General features: G+C 34.7%; 3 protein-coding genes across 4 annotated transcripts; 2 read left to right on the forward strand and 1 right to left on the reverse strand.

Annotated features, from left to right (window-relative positions):
* Nucleotides 1–948: 948 nt before the first annotated feature.
* LOC132168616 (cyclin-P3-1) lies at nucleotides 949–1,579 on the forward strand. Its single transcript, XM_059579607.1, has 2 exons — nucleotides 949–1,346; nucleotides 1,414–1,579. The coding sequence occupies exons 1-2, from the start codon at nucleotides 955–957 to the stop codon at nucleotides 1,577–1,579; spliced, it is 558 nt and encodes a 185-aa protein (XP_059435590.1). The 5' UTR covers nucleotides 949–954.
* Nucleotides 1,580–1,831: 252 nt separating this feature from the next.
* LOC132170343 (mitochondrial Rho GTPase 1-like) lies at nucleotides 1,832–12,109 on the reverse strand. The gene is made up of 15 exons (XM_059581294.1): nucleotides 11,950–12,109; nucleotides 11,366–11,591; nucleotides 10,362–10,494; nucleotides 9,754–9,903; nucleotides 8,513–8,689; nucleotides 8,073–8,324; nucleotides 6,857–6,925; nucleotides 6,630–6,685; nucleotides 5,575–5,656; nucleotides 5,108–5,319; nucleotides 4,940–5,009; nucleotides 4,240–4,352; nucleotides 3,529–3,679; nucleotides 2,428–2,614; nucleotides 1,832–2,260 (listed from the first exon to the last, which is right to left on the reverse strand). Exons 2-15 carry the CDS (start codon nucleotides 11,581–11,583, stop codon nucleotides 2,190–2,192), a joined length of 1,941 nt encoding a protein of 646 aa, XP_059437277.1. The 5' UTR covers nucleotides 11,584–11,591; nucleotides 11,950–12,109; the 3' UTR covers nucleotides 1,832–2,189.
* A 2,386-nt stretch (nucleotides 12,110–14,495) lies between these two features.
* LOC132170796 (peroxisomal adenine nucleotide carrier 1-like) lies at nucleotides 14,496–18,544 on the forward strand. 2 transcript variants are annotated; one of them, XM_059581904.1, is made up of 6 exons: nucleotides 14,496–14,592; nucleotides 14,738–14,923; nucleotides 16,554–16,785; nucleotides 17,458–17,604; nucleotides 17,750–17,907; nucleotides 18,019–18,544. In XM_059581904.1, exons 2-6 carry the CDS (start codon nucleotides 14,781–14,783, stop codon nucleotides 18,296–18,298), a joined length of 960 nt encoding a protein of 319 aa, XP_059437887.1. In that variant the 5' UTR covers nucleotides 14,496–14,592; nucleotides 14,738–14,780; the 3' UTR covers nucleotides 18,299–18,544. The 2 variants fall into 2 exon arrangements, with proteins under 2 accessions (XP_059437887.1, XP_059437888.1); XM_059581905.1 differs by having other exon boundaries at nucleotides 14,496–14,586.
* The last annotated feature ends 5,107 nt before the right edge of the window (nucleotides 18,545–23,651 follow it).

Consider the following 23,651-nt stretch of genomic DNA (forward strand, 5'->3'; position numbering starts at 1 on the left):
TGGCCCACAAATTATATTTATTCACACCATTGCATTGTGAGGGATTTGCAATTTCTCCAAATCCTTCCACGTAGGTTGAACAAGTAAAAGCCACCCGATTAGTAAATCTCTTCTGTTTTTAGAACTTAAAAATATGCCAATTTACCAAATGAGCCATTTCACTTGTTTGCTGGTATCCTGGCCTGAATTGAAATTGCCATATATGGAGGGAAACATTGTGGATTGAATCCTATTATTTGCAAAAAAAAATGCAAATTTTTTTTTTTTTTTTCCTGAGCAAATACAACCAAAGAGAAAAATAGGGAAAAAAAGAAGAAGGAAAAGAATAAGGGACAACAACAATTGGGGACAATGAAATAAATAAAATGCTTCTGAAGTGGCTCATTTAGTAAGGTTATATGCAGGCCAATTAGTGCTGTAATGAATTTTTAAAAATCATCAAATTGAAATATGATCCAAAAGTTTACTCACTTTATAGATGAACGGTTCAAGCTTAAAGTCGAGCGAGAACTCCATATTAATGGCACAGTGCCAATTACCAAATCACTTTTAATTTCCTTTTATCTGGTTTATTCCCAAGCTTGCTTCCTATCTCCTAATAAAATTCATTAGATGTGCCTTTCACTTTATTTGTGTGCTCCAATAATATCATTGACTATCCCCCACCCCCCGGTTTGGTGCTGCATATATACCTCAGTCAGTATATACCATAATAGTACCCCCTTGATGCTTTAAGAAACTTGAAAGCTCGAACAACAATGCCCAATTGGCCGAACAAGAATACAATTCGTTAATCTCTTGTCTAATATATGTATATTCTTCACTGAATAGTGGCTTTGCCTCTAAGAAAAGAATGATTTTGACATTATCTGCCTTATTTTCGTCAACAATAAATTAACGCAGAAGAACCATGCAATTCCAAAACAATTGTCAAGCAATTTAGATATAGAAACGATGACACTCAAAAGCAAGGCTGTTGAATCAGAGATCTATGCGTCTTTAGGATTGGATGGAAAACAAAAGAGTGTCTCGGAAACTCCCCGAGTTGTTTCAATTATTTCTGCTCTTCTTCAGAGAACGATTAACAACAATGAGAAATTATTGACGGGATCAAACAAAAAGAACGCTGTTACCATCTTCCATGGCTCGAAAGCACCCAATATAAACATTCAACAGTACCTTGAGCGAATTTTCAAGTACTCCAGCTGCAGCCCTTCTTGCCTTGTGGCTGCATACATATACCTCGAAAGATTCATTCAGCGGACAGGTGCTTATCTTACGTCCCTCAATGTTCATCGGCTTCTAATCACGAGCTCTATGGTTGCTGCAAAAGTCCTCGACGACGAGTAAGTATACATATCACATGAAATAATGAAAATCCTCCTTCATACTAACATAATCAATGAATTGCAGCTGTTATAACAATGCCTACTATGCCAGAGTCGGGGGAGTTAGCACTGCAGAAATGAATAGGTTGGAGATGAAGTTTTTATTCGGTGTGGATTTTAGACTGCACGTAACTGCAGAGGACTTTTTGAAGTACTCTCTGCAGCTTCAGAAGGAGGGTCTTGACTCTTGAGCGCTACCGTATTGGCAGCCCGGATTAATTCCGGGAGACTGGCCTCACATCAATCAATGACAAAAAAACACAAACAGATTAACACATTGCTGCGTGTTTTTGGTTTTGTAATACGCTTGCTGTCTATAAGAATGTTGTTTTCTTTTTTATCTCCTTGTTTTGGTTGTCACTTCCACAATTCACAACTAACGGATGCTGATGCTTGATGACCATGAATCACACAAGATTGTTACCAATTGAGGTCAAAGATGGTTGTTCTCTCAAAGTAACCTTATATTTGCAAAACTTTTCATTGTGCAAGATTCGTACACAACTCATTCCATTGTATATATTTAGGACACCTGAGGGGGGTTGGGTGTGTAATAATCCAACAAGCAACACCAGAAATGAAGGCCAGATTTAGCCTTCTTAGTACAAAATTCTACAAGGAACGGAAAACACGATCAAGGGGTGTGATTATTTGGGATGCAACTTCTCTACAAATGGATCTGTCTCGAAAAAACCCAACAAGATGGTTTTTGAAGAAGACAAATCGGAGCACAACCAACTGTAAATAATATGATGAGCGGAAGAGCTAAACTAAGCTGATTGATGTGCAAACTTTCATCCCTTAACTGGAATTCTTCCTTGCTGCATAGACACGGTAAGCTGCCAGTCCAACAATTGCCACCGCAGCTCCAACTGTGAAAAGGGTACAAAATGATTTAGAGGCATATGAACAAAAACCATAAGCTTAAAGAGCAATAAAACTCTAGCTCGATTGTCGCAGCAAAAGTGATCATCCATTAGAAACAAGAAGCCAACAGATTCAAGGACTTCTATAAACCCAAAAGATCAACATAACATACCCGAAAAGACCATAAGTGAGCGGTTTATAAGTCTGTGGTATTGCTTGCGGCTTCTCCCAGCTTCTGTTTCAGGAATGCTCAAATGAGGGTGTTCTGCAGCACTTACAATCCTACGGAATATATTATTGAGATCACCCAACTTCGAACTGATAGGTATGGGAGCCTCTATTCCCATGTCCTGACTAACCTACAAAAGCAAAATTGCATTGATAATATGTAAGACAGTTTAGGGCCGAAGGGATGCTATTATCAGATACAATACAACAATACACACTCTCATAATCATCACCATCATATTTACTATCACTCAACACGAAGCAAAAGATACAGTCCACAAATACATGTATTTTTATAGCTATGCACAAAACCACATGAACATATCTAAATATTTAGATATCATTTTTCAACCAAACCCATAGAATGCCTGAAATAGGTAAAATTGTCCTAGCATCTCAACTTGCAAGTTTAAACTAATATTACTCGAATAGATTTTATGAAGTTCGTTCAATCAATTTTTTCTATAACCAATGGTACTATTCCCAAAATGTTGAATTTAGGCCACCTTGTCCAAGTTTTGAAACTTCACCATTCAGCAAAATTTGTCTGACCAATTTTTTCCGACCAAATTACCAGAAAAATCTGAAGGCAGATTTCACTAGTGAACAAAAGCTGGAATGTACTTTCTGCATTTGGACCTGTTCATTCAACTTTGGAGAGTGTTAAATTTTGTTTATTGATTATACAGTTAAGAACTGTAATTTTAGGTAATCTTGACTTTAGTCGTCTCTGTCATGTAAACCTCTGTAATATTTTTGTACCAAATCCAGAATTGGGAAAAATCTAGTCCATGTATGTCAAGTTGCAAATTGCAACTAATACTAATCAAATTGGTTTAAAGAGTTTGTCTAACAAATTTAGTATTATTACCACCAAGGAAGAAACCTACACAATCAAGCACTGGAACACCAGAAAGCCAACTATAGAAGCCATTATGTTCGGAGCAAGCAAACAACTAAACACACTAAAAATTATTTTTGTGGATAATGGAGCTTGCATAATAGAACATGCATGATATTATAGTCACTGAAAAAAAAAAAATACCCTAGTAGAATTTTGTATGGCCATGGGAAATGAGTCCAGATCATCTTTAGCTGCCACAATGAGGCAAGGCACCTCAAAGCCAGTATCTTCGCCATGACTAGCAACTTCTACCAGCAACTCAGTTGCTCTCTCCCATGAGAATGCATTAGAACTGTAAATGTAAAATGTATAATTCCTCAGAAACTCCATATAAATGCAACTGTGAAAATAGTACAGGTCATACAATATACATATTGAAATCACGTTTAAAGCAATCTTCAAGTTCATTTCTCAATAAAGTTAGTAGATTCCAAAGTGACGGTCAAAACCCACATACATGCATGAGCCCAGCATGCAGAGAAGTTAAAACGCTATTTTATTAAGACCTCTCTCGTGTGCCAACAAGAACTATCAACAAGAAGGGAAATTTCCTATTTTAGTTAAAGAATAGAAAGGAAAAAAAGAATAAGCTAAAGCATTCTCATCCATATATTTTGCAACCCTTTACTAAAGGCACCACAAGGTTATTAGTAATAATAACACATGCCTAAATCAATATAAAAAAAGATTAATATTAATATATGACTATATCAAAATATCAAGCTCAAAAAAGCCAAACCAAATTAGAGAAAAGACTGAATTTGGATAGTGTGAAAGTTAATCACTAATTTAACAAACAAGTGTTACTGTGATTCATGCTATATACAATAAAAATAAGATCCTTTTATTTACCTGTCATGAACAAACACTGCTACGTCACAAGCAGCCAAAGATTCTTTATCTGACAGCAGTTTACCAACACCATCTTCAGGTATCTCTCTCAATATAAGGGTCTTTTTTGTCCCCTGTGAAGAAAATAACAAACAAATACTCAGACAAAGGGGTGGGATATGAACAAGATTAGCAATTACAGCAACTGGCAGAGCATATTGATTTACACAAGAAATAACAAACATCAGAAAAGTGAAAAAAAAATATTCTATCTAGTGATAAACTAAACTGATCGGAGGTTACGAGGAGACAAAACCAATGACTTCATGTCGGCCCTGCCTTGAGAAACAACAAACAAAAGGTTTCTTTGTGAAATATAATCCACAGATCAGTTGTAAATAATTAAAGCTACAGAAATTCTCTTAAACTTGCTATTCTATTGTCTTCTAAAACAGCTTACTGGAAATTTACATACCGCCTATAACAATGGAGAGACCAAGAGCCACCACCAGCCCAAGTTAATTCCACACAAATTCAAATAGTTAAAGCAAACAAATTATGGATTAACATTAACTCAGAATCTAGGTTCATCTGTATCTATGCAAGGACAAAACCTTATCGGAATTTCTACAGAATGCACAGCAAGTATTAGCAAGACCAATGCTCACACATAGCATGTGTTCAACCGGAATTTCAAGATGCATGATGTAATAGCACTCACCCTAGGTTCATCAACAACATTCACTGTGTAATGCTCTTCAACGGTTGAAGTATACTTATCAGAAAAGTACCTGCATTTCCCAATTCATCAACAACAAATGTTATATTACTTGGTAGCAGAAACTAAATTAACAGGAAGTATCAGATTTAAAAGAATGACTCCGAATACCTTCCAATAAAAGAATTCAACAATGCAGACTTTCCAGCCTTCTTGGGCCCAAAAACAAAACACTGGAAAACATTTCTGTCTGTCTGTTGCTTCTTCCGATCCAAACGCCTTTTTCTAGTAACACGGAATGCAGATAAAGGATCACCAGGATAACCGACATATATCATATTCTCCATGCTCAAAGCTGGGTCTAGAAATGTCATCAAGGCCCACTGCAACAACACATATTTCTCACAATCTTAAGCATGGGTTACAAGAGAATAGAAGAATCGCAATTGTTTAAGAAGATTGTATATTTGTTAAAATTTGTGTGCATAGCATAAGGGTAAAACTTTACATATTAATAGATGGGTAAGAGAGCCAGATTGAGATCATAATTAGTTGGTAGACTGATTTAAAAATTTCCAAACCCCTACTCAGATAATGAAAAAAAAGAAGGCTAAAGAAAGACACTGTGAAATGCATACCTTTGACAAAAAGGCATCAAGAGATAACCCTCCAAATGCATTTTTCTGTGCAACATCCGTGTATGGCTCTCTCTCCCAAGGACTTGCAAAAGAAGTATGTCAAACACCCAAACGCTTTTTGTGGCTAATCATTCTAGTTCTTAAGAAAGAAATAAACTAAACGCTTGGAATAAATCATAGACCAAAAATCCCATTAAATATTACAAAACATCACAAGATGCTCGAGGAAGAGGAAAAGGAGGAGGATGAAAAGAGGGGCAAAGAAAACTTTAAATAACTCTACATTATAAAGAATAAATAAACTTTTTCTTACCTTTTGAATGGTAAGAAAGATTTTATTTTATTTTATTTTTATAATGTAGATAGAATTTTTCTTACGTTCATTAAAAAGGAAAGAAAATTTGTATTTATTTTGCCAAAAATGAAAATAACTCAGCAGCAACCAGGTTCCAAACATTAATATATTGATACATCAAAAATTCAAAAACTAAATATTTGTGCAATTTTGAATTTTGAATTTTCAATTAAAAAAAACTAAAAAAGCAAAGATTTAAACAAAAGACACTAAAATACATTATCGACACAACATATGGGCAGATTGTCTGCACATGCAAGTTAATAAATAATGCATCTTGCATATATGGAAGGTACCTAATAAGTACTGTTAGCCAAGTACCATCACTTTAACAAGTAGCCAAGCCATGAAATAATAAGGTAACTACCTTACCCATCTTTAAACATTGTGAAGCTACTATGACCAATAATGACTTAAAATTGCCCTAAGATGATGCATTGGGAGCAAAATTGATGAGGATTGTCATGCAGAACCGCTTGATAAAGATAAACCAAATGGAAAGCCATGCAGATTGATCAAGTGAACATGAAGGTGAACATGATTTTCTCACATTAAAGAAACATAAGAGTTGTGACAAAGTAAAACAAGCCAGATATATATATATATATATATATATATATATATATATATATATATATATATGTGTGTGAATAAAACAAGCCAGATAATATTAAAAGATATTAATGAAAACCAAAAATACCTTTCTGCAGCAGTAGAAAATATATCGCCAATTTCATGAGGTCCCAGCTCCCCTTCCTACTAGGGAAAACAAACATTGATCACGATTTTAAGAGGTAAGACTTGATAAACTATTTAGCTACTTGAAAAACCATAGGCCATCACAGTAAATACTGATCACAGAAATTATATTACAAGCTTATTAACAATGAAATTGGAAACCAAGTACTCGCACAGAATAACACATACAGGATCTGTACAATACAATTCAAAGATTCCCCTCAGATACTCAATGGCTTCATTTGTCAGCTCCACAGTCTACACAAAAGAGAAGCAACAGTAAGCATTTTAAACAAACATTGTATGATTCAGAAGAAAATGCAACAGTTTCATTTGCAGAGTTTTGAGTGGGTTGGGCTAATATATGATTTTTATATTATTAGATAATACATTTGTGTGTGCACGCATGCATGTTATATATCAAGTCTCCAATACAGATGAGAGAATCACAGTGGGAAATTTAGGACCTGTCCACCTCAAACCAAGCCTTACGCATGAAGAAAAATCCTGGAAAAAAATGCTGAATAACCAGATTCAGGAGGCACATTTTATTTAAGGTAGGGCCTAGTCTAATCACTAATCGACCAGCTTAGCCATACTTGCCAATAATTTCATTTCAAGATCCAAGTCCAACAAACATTTACTCACAAGTAGAGGACAGACAGATAGAACTAAGGCTTTATACTGATCATAGAAATCAAGTTTAGCACTCTCCACATGGGGAACCACTCTGAAGCAAGCTAAAAGAGGCTTGAAGCCTCCAAAAGTTTTCCAAGTAGGATCCTAGTATACAATTAAAATACAGAGAACTCAAGGTCAAACTAAGAGCATGCATCATAGCATGTTTTGAAGCCCAGCCCCAGCTGAAGCCATGCCCAACCATTTGCCATCGCTAGAAAGAAGGGTAACATCAAATTCTGCCCATCTACAACTATGAAAACAGACAGACAAATCATATTACTTCAAAAAGGGACTAGTGCATAAAACATGTTTGATAGGGTTCTACCACTTCTCAGAAATTCAATTTGCACTAGCAAATTATTAAGTTAACATAAGGGTTCACATATACTTATAAATCAATATGAATATAAAGGTTCAGATTAGCAATTTAGCACCACCTGCAAGAAAACATGTTTGATAGGGTTCTACCACTTCTCAGAAATTCATTTTGCACTAGCAAATTTTAGTTGGGATTAAGAATTAGTTGAGTTGAGTAAGAATTACTAACATAAAAATTGGCAAGGCAGGGCAATGACAATCTTTGCAGTAGATAATTAAAACTTAACTACCTTCCTTACACTTCCCTAAAACAAATAGACTATTTCAGCACATAATAAATCATTTATCATTTCAGGTAAAGCCATCGCTATTATAGAAAATGTAATTTCCCCAAGCAATATATTACCTGATCGGGAGCTCGTTTGGAAGTTGATGGGATGAGATCCTCTGCAAGTTTGATATCATTGTTGTATCCAAATTTTCTTAGAACAGTCCATGTTGTCTCAAGACGCCCTTTTTCTATGAATAGTGCATGAAGAAAGAGGAAACCCGTCAAAGTAAGCCCACGTTCATTAACTCCTTCAGGCAATTTTTCTGAGACAACCCTCTTAACACCTACTATTTCGGAAGGTTGTAATGGAGCATTGAAACATTTGACCTGTTTACAAGTATTATTAGATCCCTCATTTATCTTCAGTAAAAAATACCATGACTTTGATAGATGAGAAACTTGTTTGCAAGTATTACAAGATCATTCCTGAATTGTCAGGAACAGCATATTTGGACATAAAACAAACATAAGGCTCAATTCAGGACAAAAGTTGCAAACATGGAAGCAAAAGAAACCTGAAAATCATTCAACTCTGCGTCACTGAGGGCACCGTCCCTATCATGGTCACAAAGAATAAATATCCGCTTCAAGGCTCGAACACATCTGGGCCTCAAAGTCTGTGTTTCCTGATCAAATAGTGGCCCTGTTGGATGAAGCACAGCTTTTTGTGCGTAGTAGAAAACTTCAGGGATCTACAAAATTAAAAAATTGCAAACATTAAACTACAAAAATTAGAACCAGAATGCAACAATCAAACATCGCTTCAGATAATCAGAGTCATCCAACTAAATGCAGGATCAATTAAACCGAAATCAGATCCTGGTAGTCACTAGCTTGAACTAAGTCCCTAATGCACAAAGTAAAAGTTTAATCAAAACAAATCTATTACTATACAAAATCCATGTATGGAGGCAAACCAAAAGGGCAAATGATACACATGCATAACTGCATACAGTACAAGACTACTATGCATAGCACATATCAAACCAGATTTCACAGAAGAAAAAAATTTCAATTTACTTTATTGATCAGACTAGTTCAAAATGTCTTGATATCTTCAATACCTAATCTTTAAGTCAAATTCTCAAGCTCGCTCTTTTTTAAAGAACAAGAGAGAGAAAGTAGCCAATTGTTCTTATTTAATATGACTTCTATTTAATTTAAGAAGCTGATACATGTTCAAATCTATTGTAACAATGTAAACTCTTAAGCCATGGCATCAGATTTTTTTTTTTTTCAAGAAAATCAGAAAATACTATTTGTGCATAATTTTAATATAGTATTATAGTTATATCCATGAGCAACTGAAATATCAGTTCCTCACTAGAAAACTGATGTTTCCACATGCATTTTCATTACACAACAAATTATAGTTGCCTGAAGACCCCAAACGTTTTACCTTCTCTTAAAATATTTTACCAATTCGCCCCATTTGGGGGTCTCTCTTATATACTTCACGTATACTTGAATTGTGCCCCTCTGCGCTTCATAACAAGTTGATTTACTTATCAAAAAATATATTTTACCAAATACCAAAAATGAATAACAAGTGTTGGAATTCAAACAGAATGAGGTTCTGCTACCGTGTCTCTAACAATAAAAACAAGTGCATAGTGTTAATAACAATCCATCGGCAAGACTGGGATATGTAAAAGATTTGACAAGAATGAACCACAAAGGAACTCAACAACACAGGTACAAAATTATTAGAAGAGAAAAAGAAGACAGACAGAAAAGGGCACCAATTAAACAATACCTGAATTTGTTTAAGCGCTGAACATTCAATGCAAGTTTCAATCTCACGAAATTGTTGCATTATTGGTGACATCACCTGCTCCAGGCTCACCTGCTGGTTCTCATCTCTCAAATCCAGCTTACAACCTACCACTATAACCGGGACTTTCACCTGCTCACAGATTTGAGTCATAAAAATAGATTCAAAGTCATGGTGGCCCCATATATTGCAAAGGTAAACAATTCCGAAAACCCAGAAACACAAGAACGCTAAAGGGCTAAAATTATTAAAACGCATGATTTTATTATATTCAAGCTTGGACTCTGCTTGTTTCAATGCAAACATTTTCCACATTTTCTTAGAACATCAACTTAAATAGTAGATTTCAGAATCATTTAGTGCGAATCAAACAATGAAAATTATTTTTAACATGAGTTTTAAGGTGTCAATGAAACACTGAAAAACCATTAGTTTTCCCAGAAAATATTTTCATCAAAACAACGGAGCCTTAAGGTATCAAGAAGAGCGTGTCTTTCTTTAAAAAAAAATGTCTCTGTATATATTTTCTTTCCATGAATCAACGGTTACAGAAGGAAAATGAATACCAAATAATAATGAAGGATATAGACCTCTAGTTTACGAAGTTTCGGAAGCCAGAAAGTACTCAATCGTTCAAGTGATGTAGGCTCATCACACGCGTAAGTAAACACAACTGCATCAGCCCGCTTCAATTCTTCGGCAACTTTATAATCATCCTCCACACTGATAGGGAAAAAGAAACAATCAAAATTCATTATTAAACTGGAAAATTAGTGCAAAGCCGTAATAAAAAAAAATGATGCAACTCTTTTCCTTGTCATCCAAAAAGCAAGAAGCTGAAATTGCTACACTTTTCATGCTTCCAACAAGCTAATTGTATCACAGTCAATCAAATAGAAGCTATACTTTTCTTATTGCATAAATAGAAATTCAGAAACCTAGCTTAATTTTCTTTTCTGCGTTTTTTCAGCAATGCCAAGTAAAATTTTTGACTCATATACTCTTATGTTTTTTTTGTTCTCAGAAAACCGATATTTCCATTAGGAGGCCCACAAGCTATCCACTTCATAAAATGCCTCAAACCCTCTACGATACTCCAGACTCTAGCTTAAGCCCAAAATTCGATTAGGACTCAACTCTAGTTTTCTCAGACCAAAAAATGAAGAAACTACCACTTAGATTTGTAGCCTTTTTTCTTTTGGATGAATTAGATTTTTAGCCTTTCTAACCCATTTTCACATTCTCTACTAAATCATACACAAATAAAAGTAAAATAACATAAATTGAATAGAACAATTTATTTCCAAATTACAAGAGAGAGGTAACATATAATGTTTGCTTTCTGAAATGAGACACTAAAACTGAGCTACAATTTCTTGCAGTTTTGACCATTTTCTCGTGCACAACTACCAAAAATCTAGTCTCAGTTGAGATCCTAGTTTATTTTCTTCTCAGTAACCAAACAGAGATTTTGAATAAAGCAAGAATCAACTGAATCTCACACTATGATATAAGACAACATTTACAACATCATAATTACACCTTTATTTTCTTCTCTTCTCCTACACTTTCTAAGCAACCAAACAGAGCATACCGAGACGAAGTGTCGATGATCGTAATGGGCACACGGTCGGGGAAGAAATCCTCCGGCAGCCTCGTCGGCGGCAACACGGGCGGCACATTAGTCGGGAAGTTCTCGGCCGCCGCAGTCACAACCAGGCTCGATTTCCCGGTGCCTCGGTCCCCGGCTACCACGATTCGCACCCCGGTCTTGGCGTACGGGTTCGTAGCTCCAGCTGAAGCTTTCGCCATTGAAGACGCTGCAAAGCGAAGTAAAACCCCAAAAAAAATCCTAATTATAAAACCCCGCGCAAACGCGATGGTAGAAATGTAAATATAACGGACTTCAGTGAAGAACTTGCGTATCAGAATCTAAAAAACAAAATAAGAAAAATCTCCTGGGAAGATTCACGGTGATGCGGTCAGTGTTGCGATGGCAAAAAAGGTGATTAGTAAGGGTTTTGGAGCGTGAAAAATAGTGAGGGAATGAGTAGAGAGGAAGAAAATAGAAGAAAATAAATAAAAACCCTAGTGTTTGAGGAGGCTGAAGAAACTGCGATGGAGGTGATGGCACTGAGGTAAATAAGCAAGGACTCTGGGATGGAAGATTACTACTACCTTGCGTGCTCTGGTGGAGCTTGAAGAAGAAGACCACCTGAAAACCCTAGCAATCGCTGGTATGGTGGCTACAGAGAAGGCGTTTGGGAAAATCCAAGTACAAAGGAAGCTTCAGACTGAGCAAAACTTAAAAGAAACGAAACAGATCACTGTGCGTTTATGATCGGACGGCTGAGATTTTGAGAATGGTGTGGTAGTACTTGGTGGGCACGACAATTTGGTATCTGACTACGTTGGAATTTTGACATTTACCAATAGGCAGCCGAGTTGTGCTTCCTTTTCCATTGGCTTCATCAATACTTTACAATAATGAGGAATTTTCTTTTTTATAATTCAAAAAATTTAATTTGAACGTTATTTAAAATTTTGTATAATGACATAGGATTATGTATATTAATAGATTCAACAAAAACAAATATGTATTATGAAATGGTTGCCATTCCTAAACAAAATAAGATCACCTACTAAAAATATGAAAGTCCCTAAAAAAATAAAAATTGCCTAAAAATATTAGTAAATTGTCTAAATTATTTAAAACGTGAATGCTAGGTGATCTCCCGATTATAAGCGAATATTATTTCAAAAAGAAAAACGAGAAACTGGCTCTTATTTCTCTCATATGAATTTTAGACAATAATATCCGCTTAAGATAATGAGTACACCTACTATTTTCCTATTTAAAATAACTTACATGTAGTTTTTTTTCCTTGGAATGAGATGCAAATAGGTGAAGAGAAATAATGAGTATAGTTAAAGAAACAAATATGGCAATGAATGAAGTATAAGAAAATAATTTGATGAAAATATTGATAATATAAGACAAGCAATTAGGAATGCAAAATCTCCAGATTAAGAGTAGATTCTCAAATTACGAATTTATAGGAGTACGTTTGTTTTGTTGAAAAAAATTGAAGGACATTTTTGTTTTTTTACAGGACAAAATGGGTACATTGCAATTTCTTAGTAAATGGAGAGAACATTTCTTTAATTGAAACTTTGAGAGGACATTGCAAATTATATGTTAATTTGAAGAGTACTGTATTTTTTTATTTTTTATTTTTTATTTTTTCTTCTTTCTTGGTTAGTAGTTGGGCTTGGGTTACAACTCGAGCAAATTAACTATTTTGGGTTCCAACCAAGTGTAGCCCAATCGTATTTGTGATTGGGCTAAAAGCTGAAGCAGGCCACTTAAGATCAAGTTAGATCCACTCAAATGGGAAAGGACAAGTTTAAGCTTGGGTTCTTGTGAAACCAAGTCCAGTTTTGATTTATTAATTCGTCTTTTTCTTCTTCTTCTTCTTCTTTTCTTGGAAAGATATTAATTTGTCGTTTTGTACACTTTTTTTCATTAAAATCTCCTTGATGTTTTGTACACATTTTTTTTAGGAAAAAAAGACAAAATAAAAAGATGATGATGTGACATCTTGACACATAAATTTTTATAGATAAAATATAGAGTTTTCATTAGATTCTAGCATATCTCTTTAATAAAAATGATGACACGTAATGGTAAGGCCACGTCATACCTAATAAAATAGGTCAAAACATGTACAAAAGTGCTACCTTAGTTTGACACAAAAAATAAAAATAATAAAAGAGATAAAACAAAAAATGAGGGGAAAAAAATAAAAGAGAGAGAGAGAGAGAGGGGGTGGGAACTCCCTCCCCATTTTGTGTTTTTTTTTTTTAAAATAAATAAAGTGTCAAGTAAGGTAGTATTTTTGTACACGTCAAAGTTATTTTACGGAGTCTAATGTGATGTTATGCCCACATATCATCATTTTAGTAAAAACCTAACAGTAGGAATATAAAAGGGAGCAATTTGATAATAAAACATATTTTAAGAATTTATGCTCGTTTATCAATGATAAAAATTAAATTGTTTATAAAAAAAAAATTTAAATTTTAAATCGGAGATCTTTAGTTGTAACTGCTTTTTATTTGGAAGTGAGGTTGTGTCCACTTTTTTTGGTGTTTTTTTTTAATTATTTTTTTAATATATTTGCATAAAAAGAGAAAAAAAAAAATTCAAATTAATGACTTTGTGAGACGTGATCAACTATTCTTAGAGAATTTCAATTTTTCTTCTTGTTGCAGTATTGTGAAAGCAATTAATAGTCAATGTATGGATAAATTATTAATTATACTTTCCCACCTAATCATTTTCTGTCTTTCTCGTGCAATAAATTTAGAGTCCTAAAAGCCTCTCAGAAGTTATTCTTAGAGAATTTCAATTTTTCTTCTTCTTGCAATATAAATTATTAATTATATTTTCCCACCTAATCATTTTCTGTCTTTCTGGTGCAATAAATTTAGAGTCCTAAAAGCTTATACAACGTATTAACAACCCAAATCCTGTCGTATATATGTAATGAGACAAATAAAAAAAAAAAGTAAAAAAAGAATGGTAAGCCAAATGTACGTAGAAAAGAATTATATCAATAAATAATTTACTTGTCTGAAGTCTCACGTAAAAATAACCAAGACAGAAAAAGTAGTAGTAAATTTTTTGTTAAAAAAAAAAATCTCATGTAAAAAAAAATGTAGTTTGACGGAGAAAGGCCGATCACGTTTTTCAATTCCCAAGGAAACGCCAAGCCAATAGTCTCCGCCGCGTTCTCCGAGAGACATTGTCATGTACACGTACATTTCCTTTTCCAATCAACCTTGATGGACGCTTCTACTTTCCATCCCTTTCTCTCTGTTCCACCTAATCACGTATCTTTCTCTATATATACATAGATATTTTCTATTTATGATCTTTGTTTTTCCTTTTTTTTGTGAGTAGCTATCTTTGATCTTCGAGTGTTGCCGTATCTCGAATATTGAAGATGGGTGTTGATCTGGAATCTCTATCAGAGGCAACTTCAGGGGCCATAGGATCCCTCTTGAGCACAACCATCTTGTACCCACTTGATACTTGTAAGACCAGGTACCAAGCCGACGTTGGAGCTCATGGCCAGCAAAAATACAGGTTCCCCATCTCTTCTTTTCTCATTTTACCGTTTCTTTCTTTCATTTTTCATCATAATTTGTCCTTTCATGATCTGGGTCTGTTCTGTACTCTTGTCTTTTTTTTTTTTTTTGGTCTCCTGTGATCATGGTTCAGTAATTCTTTATCTGGGTAAATCTTATTCCGTATTACTTGTTTTGATTTTATTGTTTATGTGTAGCCTCAATATGTATGCTTAATTTGCTTTTGTTGTATAATTGCAATTTAGTTCTTATACTTTTCTTTTTCATAGTCGTTGTTTGTATGGTCGGTGGGTCAATGAACATCAACAACTTAATGTTATGTTTGTAATATTATAGGTGAAGGAGTTAGACTGTCTCCTAGATCAAACAAGGCTGGATTTGAATTAGTAATTTTTATAAGTGAATTGAACATCATATTGAATTTTATGATGCAGCGAGCAATCTAGCCTCTATGGCACCTTTGATTGTTAAAGCCTATTATTTTTTTATCGTCTGTCGTCCATTACTTTGGTTGATGGGCAGTGTTTAGATTGTCCTATTTTGTGATTATCGCCTTGTCGGTTGTTGGGCAACTCCTAATCCAATTCTTTTTTCCCTTTTTTCTTTTGTTCGTTTTGTGTGTTAAAATCGTTGAAATCAAATACATGTAAATGCAGTTCTGAAGTCATTTCGGAATTGGTTATTTTCAAGAGTAGTATCATGTCGTCTGGTTTTAAAATTTGGCATTCAGCTGGAGATTTTTTATACGAATTGTTATTATCTGATTTCAGATAACTCTCCGTGTGAACTGTGGATCCATGATGGTTCTGTAGCATTATGAGTTACAGCATAACTTCTAGACCTTTCTCCTCCGTTCTTCTTCATGTTGTATCTTGTACTTTCATAAAATTTTGATACTTAAACATCATGTACCTTCATTTTACACAAACACAAACACAAACATAAACATTAGTAAATTCTCTGTTTCCATTCATGTAACATTCACCATCAAAAACTTATTTTTGGTGAAAAGAGAATGTGACAACTATATGTTCTTTTGTCACATGATTTTGTTTTTTGTTATTTTGTTGTTGTTATGCTTGTCAATGGGTCAAAGATATGGCTACTCAAGATTTTAAAGCGATCTAAGACATTAGAGCCGACTGTTGTGGTCACTTTGAAATCAATTACTGGTGGGCATGCTCATTTCATTAGTGGGATAAAGCTAGCTTTCTAAATTGTCTTTTGCTTGCCAATCTGTGTCATTTTCTACTGGCTTTTATACAGTTGTATTAGCAAATGCCACCTAGAAAAGTTTTATTCCTGTTGTTTCCTTGGAACAACCAATAGATTTGAGCTTTTTTAATTGAGCATCTTCGTTGTTGTATTATCATATGTTTCCTTAGTTGAATTGATGGTGGTGAATACGATCCTTACATGTTTCGTAATGATGCATCTACAAAATCTCTGTTGCATGGTCTCCTATTATACTCATCTGGAATCTTGGATCATCAGTAGTTTCAGCGTCCTAGGCAAAATATCGTTTAAAACTCAGATCATATATCTTGTGTAAACACAGAATTCTTAGGTCAGAAGTTAGCTCTAAGATTTGGCTGATAGTTTTGAGTAACTTTTTCTGGTTTATACAGGAACCTCCTGGATGTCTTTCAGGAAGCAATATCTACCCGTCAGGTTCTTTCGTTATACCAAGGCCTAGGTACAAAAAACCTGCAATCCTTCATTGCACAGTTTGTCTACTTTTATGGTTACAGCTACTTCAAAAGACTATATTTGGAAAGGAGTGGTGCCAAAAGAATTGGAACAAAAGCAAACTTAGTTCTTGCTGCTGCTGCTGGAGCTTGCACTGCTCTTGTTACACAGGTGAGCCAGTGTCAGGGCATGTCTCCCTGATTTTGGTTGAGAATCATTCGTAGTACACAATGTAAAATTTGAAAAATCTTGATATACAGAGGATGCACCGTTCTGGACATGCAGGCATAGAACTACATTGCTTATGTTAGTGTCCAGATATGCAGAATATTCTATACTTGATATTAGGGAATATAGCATAAGGGATTGGAACATTTATTATATGAAGAAATATGTATTCTGCGTCTGCATGGTTGTTTTATGTTTTCACAAAATGCTCCATCTGGTTGCTATAAAGATGGTGAAATAAAAAGGCACAGTGTCTTGTGATTAAACATGATTGAAATATAGAAAGAAGTAGGGACATGAATGAGTTTCTCAGTTAGTGGATTATAGAACCCAGATCTTTGGTTTGAAATGTACATCCTGGGATTGTAACTCAATAAAGAAAACATACTAGTTCAACTTCTATGTTATCATATATTACGGTTTCAACTAATGCTTTGCTGTTTCCATATATTTGGGCGTAAGAAAGATAGAAAAAAAGGGTACTAACGAATAATATGATTTCATTGCTTTAATACATATATTAATCTCTATTCATTTCCACTTCTATCATTCACGGCTAAAACATGAAGAGATCTTGACGATTAATGTCAGACTATCTGGTTTATCACTGTGTAGCCCCTGGATACAGCTTCCTCTCGGATGCAGACAAGTGCCTTTGGGAAATCCAAAGGGCTCTGGAAGACCCTTACAGAGGGTACTTGGAGTGACGCATTTGATGGCCTTGGCACCTCTCTTCTGCTTACCTCAAACCCTGCAATTCAGGTATTTGACCTGGCCTTTTGCCATAGAATTGTATTTTGTATCTCAAATCCTTCACTTTCAATTGGAGCCTGTTCTTGAGTTGCCTTATTATGCATTTGATTTGAAAGAATAAACCAGGCTTAGATGTAAACTCTGTACTCTGCAGTATACAGTATTTGATCAATTGAAACAAAGACTCCTGAAGGGAAATGGGAATAAAGCAGGGAATAGTTCATCCCCAGAAGCCCTTTCTGCCTTCTCGGCGTTTCTGTTAGGTGCAATTTCGAAGAGCATTGCCACATTTATGACATATCCTGCTATCAGGTGCATAATTTTTTTTCACTCTTTTACTTGACAAAAGCGAGTCTTGTCTCTTGCACTGCTACGTGTTAAACCTTGGCATTTAGAACCATTTTGGATTTTAACTGCATACAGGTGTAAGGTCATGATCCAAGCTGCGGACTCAGATGATGATGGAACTAAGAAAGGTCAGCGAAAATCCAAAAAAACATTGCCGGGAGTCGTTTATGCTATATGGAGAAGTGAAGGAGTGCCAGGCTTTTTCAAAGGATTGCATGCTCAGATCTTGAAGACCGTTCTGAGCTCAGCTCTGCTTTTGATGATCAAGGAGAAAATTTCCGCAACTACTTGGGTTCTTATACTTGCAATCAGAAGGTATCTGTTGCTCACAAGGGGCAGATTAAAAAGTGCTTGATGGTAATATATGACTAGAATTTACCTGAAATCTTGTGTAGATAGTGTAAGTTTTTATTTGTTTTTGTTGGAACACATGTATCTCATAGAGCTGGGCCTAATTTCCCGGATAAGAAACCTCTTGTTTTTTGTGACAAAGGATGATGGAAGACATGCCAATCCTTTGTAGAGCAAATTTCAATTAAGAGAAATAATGTAGTGTGCGGAAATACTTTTCTGCAAATAAAGGTTATAAATTTTTCTTCTATGATTCCTTTCTTGTTTTATGCTCAGATGAAATCTGTACTTTTCCTATTGATTGTGTTTTCTGTCGTGTTGCCCCTTTTGCTGAATATGTTGGATGGTCATTATCCAAGGATAAGTGATTTTTCTGGAAAAGGTTTGGATTAAATTACATAATCATTGCCTCATCATTTGAATAATTTTGGAGCATATGTTGAAGGCCTCTTAAATTCATGCATGATGGAATCTTTCCACATTCCACATGGAGGCTCTTTCTAATAATAAGCATCTGCAGTTTCCTAAAGCATGTTGTACCATTTGGTGAGTGTGAATATTGTCTGTTGGTTTTCCCCATTCACACATAATTTGAAGAAAACAAAGCCCTAACAATAATTCTGACATCATTTTGCCATAAAATAAATTTTTAAAGGAAATTTGGCTATCTATGTCCTAGATCTAGTCTGCTTGAGCAGATATGTTCCTTAATTGTAGTTGTAAATGAGTTAGCGGAAGATTGAAGTCATAGATAACACTTGATTGTAAGAATTTTATGATTGTATCTATGACTTTGTAACCTCATATCATTTGGTTATAATTTTTCATAGCTTTATGCTATGTGCTGTAAAGGTTTTATACTCTTGATTTTTTATCAATGAAATCTTCAGATTTTCGTTTTTAAAAAAAAAAAAAAAAAAAAATTCTAAGATCATTTTGTGGAAGGGAAGCAGTAGGTAATTAGGGATAATCAATGGCTTTTAAAAGTCACGTGTTGGATGAGATTGCTTTAATAATCACACCAGGTCAACATGTGGACTGTAATCTTTGGTTGGGACCTTGAAAGTCCATATAATATGATGCTTAATATGGACTAATATGCCATAAACACCGACAGTCCACTTAATCATCCAAGTTAAACTTTGTCAAAAACGGGAGCCTAACTTAAGCCTGGCTGCTAGTTTTCTACTCGACTTTCTAACCCTTAACCTAGGTCCAATTAAGGCTCCGCTTGTCCAATGAAGGTCCAACGGTTTGAGATGGAGAAACTCAAACTTAGAAAATGTTTTACGAAATTTTAAAACGGAACCTATTTTCTGAAACTAAATAAGCTTTTTTGGTCAAACTGAAAATATTTTCAATTTGACTATTATTTTCAGCATAAACCTTCTGATCAATGGATGTTGAAGCCAAAACTTGTTTGTTTCATACTCCTGTTTAAAAAATCTATCTCTAGGACAGCATATTTCTATAGGATGTCTTATGGATCTCCTAATGAGGTTGATCTCAAGGATTTCATGATTTTTTTTTTTCATCATTCAGCCTTTACTTGAGCACATAAATAGCTTCTTAATATGTAAATTAAAGGGAAAGTTATATTTTACCATCAAATTATCACTAACAACAGAACGTACAGATCTAAAGTACAACATACAACAACTCGCTATTAGAACATTTCGAGTTATTCTAGATGTGTGATTTGACCGTTAATTTGGAAAGACAATGTCACATATCACTAGCATAGTAGCATGTGTGCTTAAGCCTTTTTTGTGCGACGCATTTTATTTTAATTTTTTGGTATGAAAGCACACAATTTTAGTGATCATGACAAATAAAATCAAAAAATTAATGCCAATAAAGAGGATGGTTGCATACCACCATCATTTGTACAAATAAGTGACCCCATAACCATCCCCATCAGTACAAATGGAGGTGGTTGCACAACCATTCCTTTTGTTATAACCATCCCCATCAGTACAAATGGAGGTGGTTGCACAACCATTCCTTTTGTTATGATTGCGAGGTGGCTGTGTGGCTTACCCTCTATTCAGATAAGGTGTAATCACTTGTCTATTTTGTTAAGGGTAACTTTGTGGCCGTCCTTTGATACCAATACTAAAATGACACTTTTTTTTTTTTAACAAAAATATGGCAAATTAGTCAACAAAGACAATTTAAACACACGTTGTGACATTTTCCATCAAAACAAACGGCCAAATCTAATACGAAGGATAATTTTAGTAATTTGTAAGTCCGAGTTTCAAATGAATGATATATAGTCAATAAAATGCTAGGAACTTAATTAAGAAAGAATTTAGTTAGACAAGACCCAACATAAGGACTAAAGAAAGGAGACCACAATGTAAGAGGTGTCATAAGCAAGTCAATAACAAGAAACAAAGAAACATGAAAAAATATTTAACAGAAACCTAACCCCAACAAAGCCAATGCTAAAAGATACCTCAACAAGAGATTGTGTTGTTACTTCAAAAGGCAAGCACCGTAGTTTGTGAAACAAAAACATAATAAATAAATAAAACAATAATAAAAAAACAAAAAAAATAAACAAGAAGTACAAATAGCCCTAGAGAAGTGGATTAATATGGACGGTAGCATTTTAGAGTTTAGAAGAGAGAAATATGAGGCAAGCCATAAACAAAGTAAAGGAAGAGTCAACTTGAGATCCTGAAATTGAGGATCTTCTGGGGACCAAATTTCTATGAGAGGACTGGTTGTTGAGGAACTTCAACACATTTCCAAATCTTTTGTAAATTCTTCCTCTCTCTAGCTGTCCGAGTACAATGGTAATGTTATGTAGTATACTGTTATACGATTTTTATATACTTGAAGTAGCGTGTAAGTGAAAATTAGTCATTTTTTACGGGTGCAAATTCAAGAACTAATTTTCATTGTCACATTATCATAATCTACTACATAGCATTACTCGTAAAAAAAATATATATATAATTTGATTTTTTGTGGGGGAGGGGGGCGGGGTTGTTTGTGAGAGAGACCAGAACCTCAAGCTACTAAAGAATAATATTATTTAGTAGACTACTATATTGTTACTATACAACTAAGATGACGTGGTAGTGAAAAGCAATCTTTGAGTTTTCTTTTTACAAGTATTAATCCAAGGGCTAATATTTATTGACACATCATTAAGCTGTATGACAATCGTATAACAGTCTACTAAATAATCTTATTCAACTACTAAAATATCTGATAGAATTAGAAATTTAACTTTTGAGGGTCAAATTGCATTAAATTTTTTTTTTTAAAAAAAAGAGTGACATCATTAATAAAGTTTTTTTTTTTTTTTTTTTTTAAAAAAGGACCCTAAATATATGTTTTTAACAACTTTATAGGGTAATAGTTATTTTTTTTGGTAGAGGCCCCAGCCCCTATAGGTCTGTCCAACGTATTGTATGTCAAAGAATCTTATTATTATTATTAATGCCATTATTGTTGTTGTTGATATTAGTATTGTAATATTTTGCAGGGGAGATGGTAAACAAGTCCAATAGTGTTTGGGAGTGAAATATTGTTCACTTTGTTAAACCATAAGAGTCACCCATTGTTTGGGAGTCACCGACACAGGCTCTCCATTAGCCTACCTTCTTGCACCTAACACCCCACTTTTGTCAAACTGTTTTGCCTTCAACTTGAACATGCATCACATTGTTTCAAAAATTACTCAATTTTGTGATTATTATCCAATGTCCTACTATATTCATACTCACACATATATACTATAACAAAAACAAGAAGTTCCCCTTCACTTGAGTGTTTCAATCAGGTAATATATATACCGTTAGATAATGTGAAATCTAATATTGATCGGAAAATGATTTTTGTCTATTTCATTTGAAATGAAAATGATCTTGTTCCTTTGAATAATATCCCTCACTCCTCTCCTTTAAAACCGACCAATTAATGTGTTACAAGTTTATACCCATTAGATAGATACTGTGAGATCTAATAGGGATCGGGAAATGATTCCTTTCTATTTCACTAGAGATTAAGAGGATCCCGTTCCTTTGAAAAATACCCCACTCCTCCCCTCCCCTTTAAAACTGACCAAGTAATCTTCACTACAAGTTCAGCTCTCTCTCCCTCTCTCTCTCTTCTCTCTCTTCTCTCTCCTCTCTCTCTCTCTCTCTCTCTCTCTTCGTTTTCTAGTCCATGCTTGGGAATTTGACCAAAGCATTTTCCCTTTCAAACACCCATTTGAATAATATCCACTCGCCCCTTTAAAACCAACCAATTTGCACTTCAAGTTCAGTATCTCTCTCTCTCTCTCTAGCTAAAAGAGAAATTTGAAGGGGGACAGAGCAAGGAAAAGAAAAAGACAATCATTTGTCTAGATATATATAGCAAAGCCATGTTTATCTCAAGGGGTCAAATTGTGTATCTCCTACTGGTTCTTTTAAGTATCTCGGCTTTACACCATGAAGTTTTGGGGGCTAGATATCTAAACAAGAAGGTGAAGAATTTAGAGAAGACTCAAGTTTGGAAAAAGGGCTCTTTTGTAAAAGATGAAGGCTTTTTTGCACCCATCAATAGAGAAGTACCGTTTGCTCCTGATCCCTTACACAACAGGTAAGTAAGTCTTCCAGCAAGTGAGAATCTATTAGAAGTGTATATAAACTACTGCTGAGCACATGGGAGATTGATCAAGAGCTTCTGAGTGATACGACAAGATTGAATGATAGAAGAGATGTTGTTTGTGTTTCCTTATGATTTTATATTTTACTTTTATGATGTTTGTTAATTAGCAGACCAAAAAACTATATTTGGTTTGGATAATAAAGTGTTATTTTTATCGAAAATAAGGTATCATAATGTTGCCCACACTTGTAGCTTGGATCATTTTGTTGGTTGTTTTGAATGGGTTTTAAATCATACATGCAATCAAATCCTTGGTCAGAGGCAGAGCAGTGCAGAACTATTACAGCCTTGTATCACTAGCGATACCTTTAAGGCTTCCTTTTGCAAGCGGGTCCGTGAATATAGAGCTTCCAGTCTTTGACACGATATGTGAATCCGATTAAAAATTAGCAAATTAGGATCAAGGGTATGATCCGTTAAATTAAATAAGTCGAGTTAATCTATATAGTCTTACACCCATATCTTTATACTACTAGAGCCCAGCACGCGACTGACATGAACCCAACATGAAATTAGTGAGTTTGGTTGAGTGATATGGCCTGTTTACTTAAATGTGTCGTGTTATGGTTAGCGTATATAATTTTAATATCTATGTCTCGATACGACCCAAACAAGAATTATCACCTTTTGGTAAATAGGCGGTGAAGCACGTGGAAGATTGGTAATAGGCCTATCATTCAAAGCTA

This window comes from Corylus avellana, chromosome ca2 (assembly GCF_901000735.1).
Source record: "Corylus avellana chromosome ca2, CavTom2PMs-1.0".
NCBI lineage: Eukaryota > Viridiplantae > Streptophyta > Magnoliopsida > Fagales > Betulaceae > Corylus > Corylus avellana.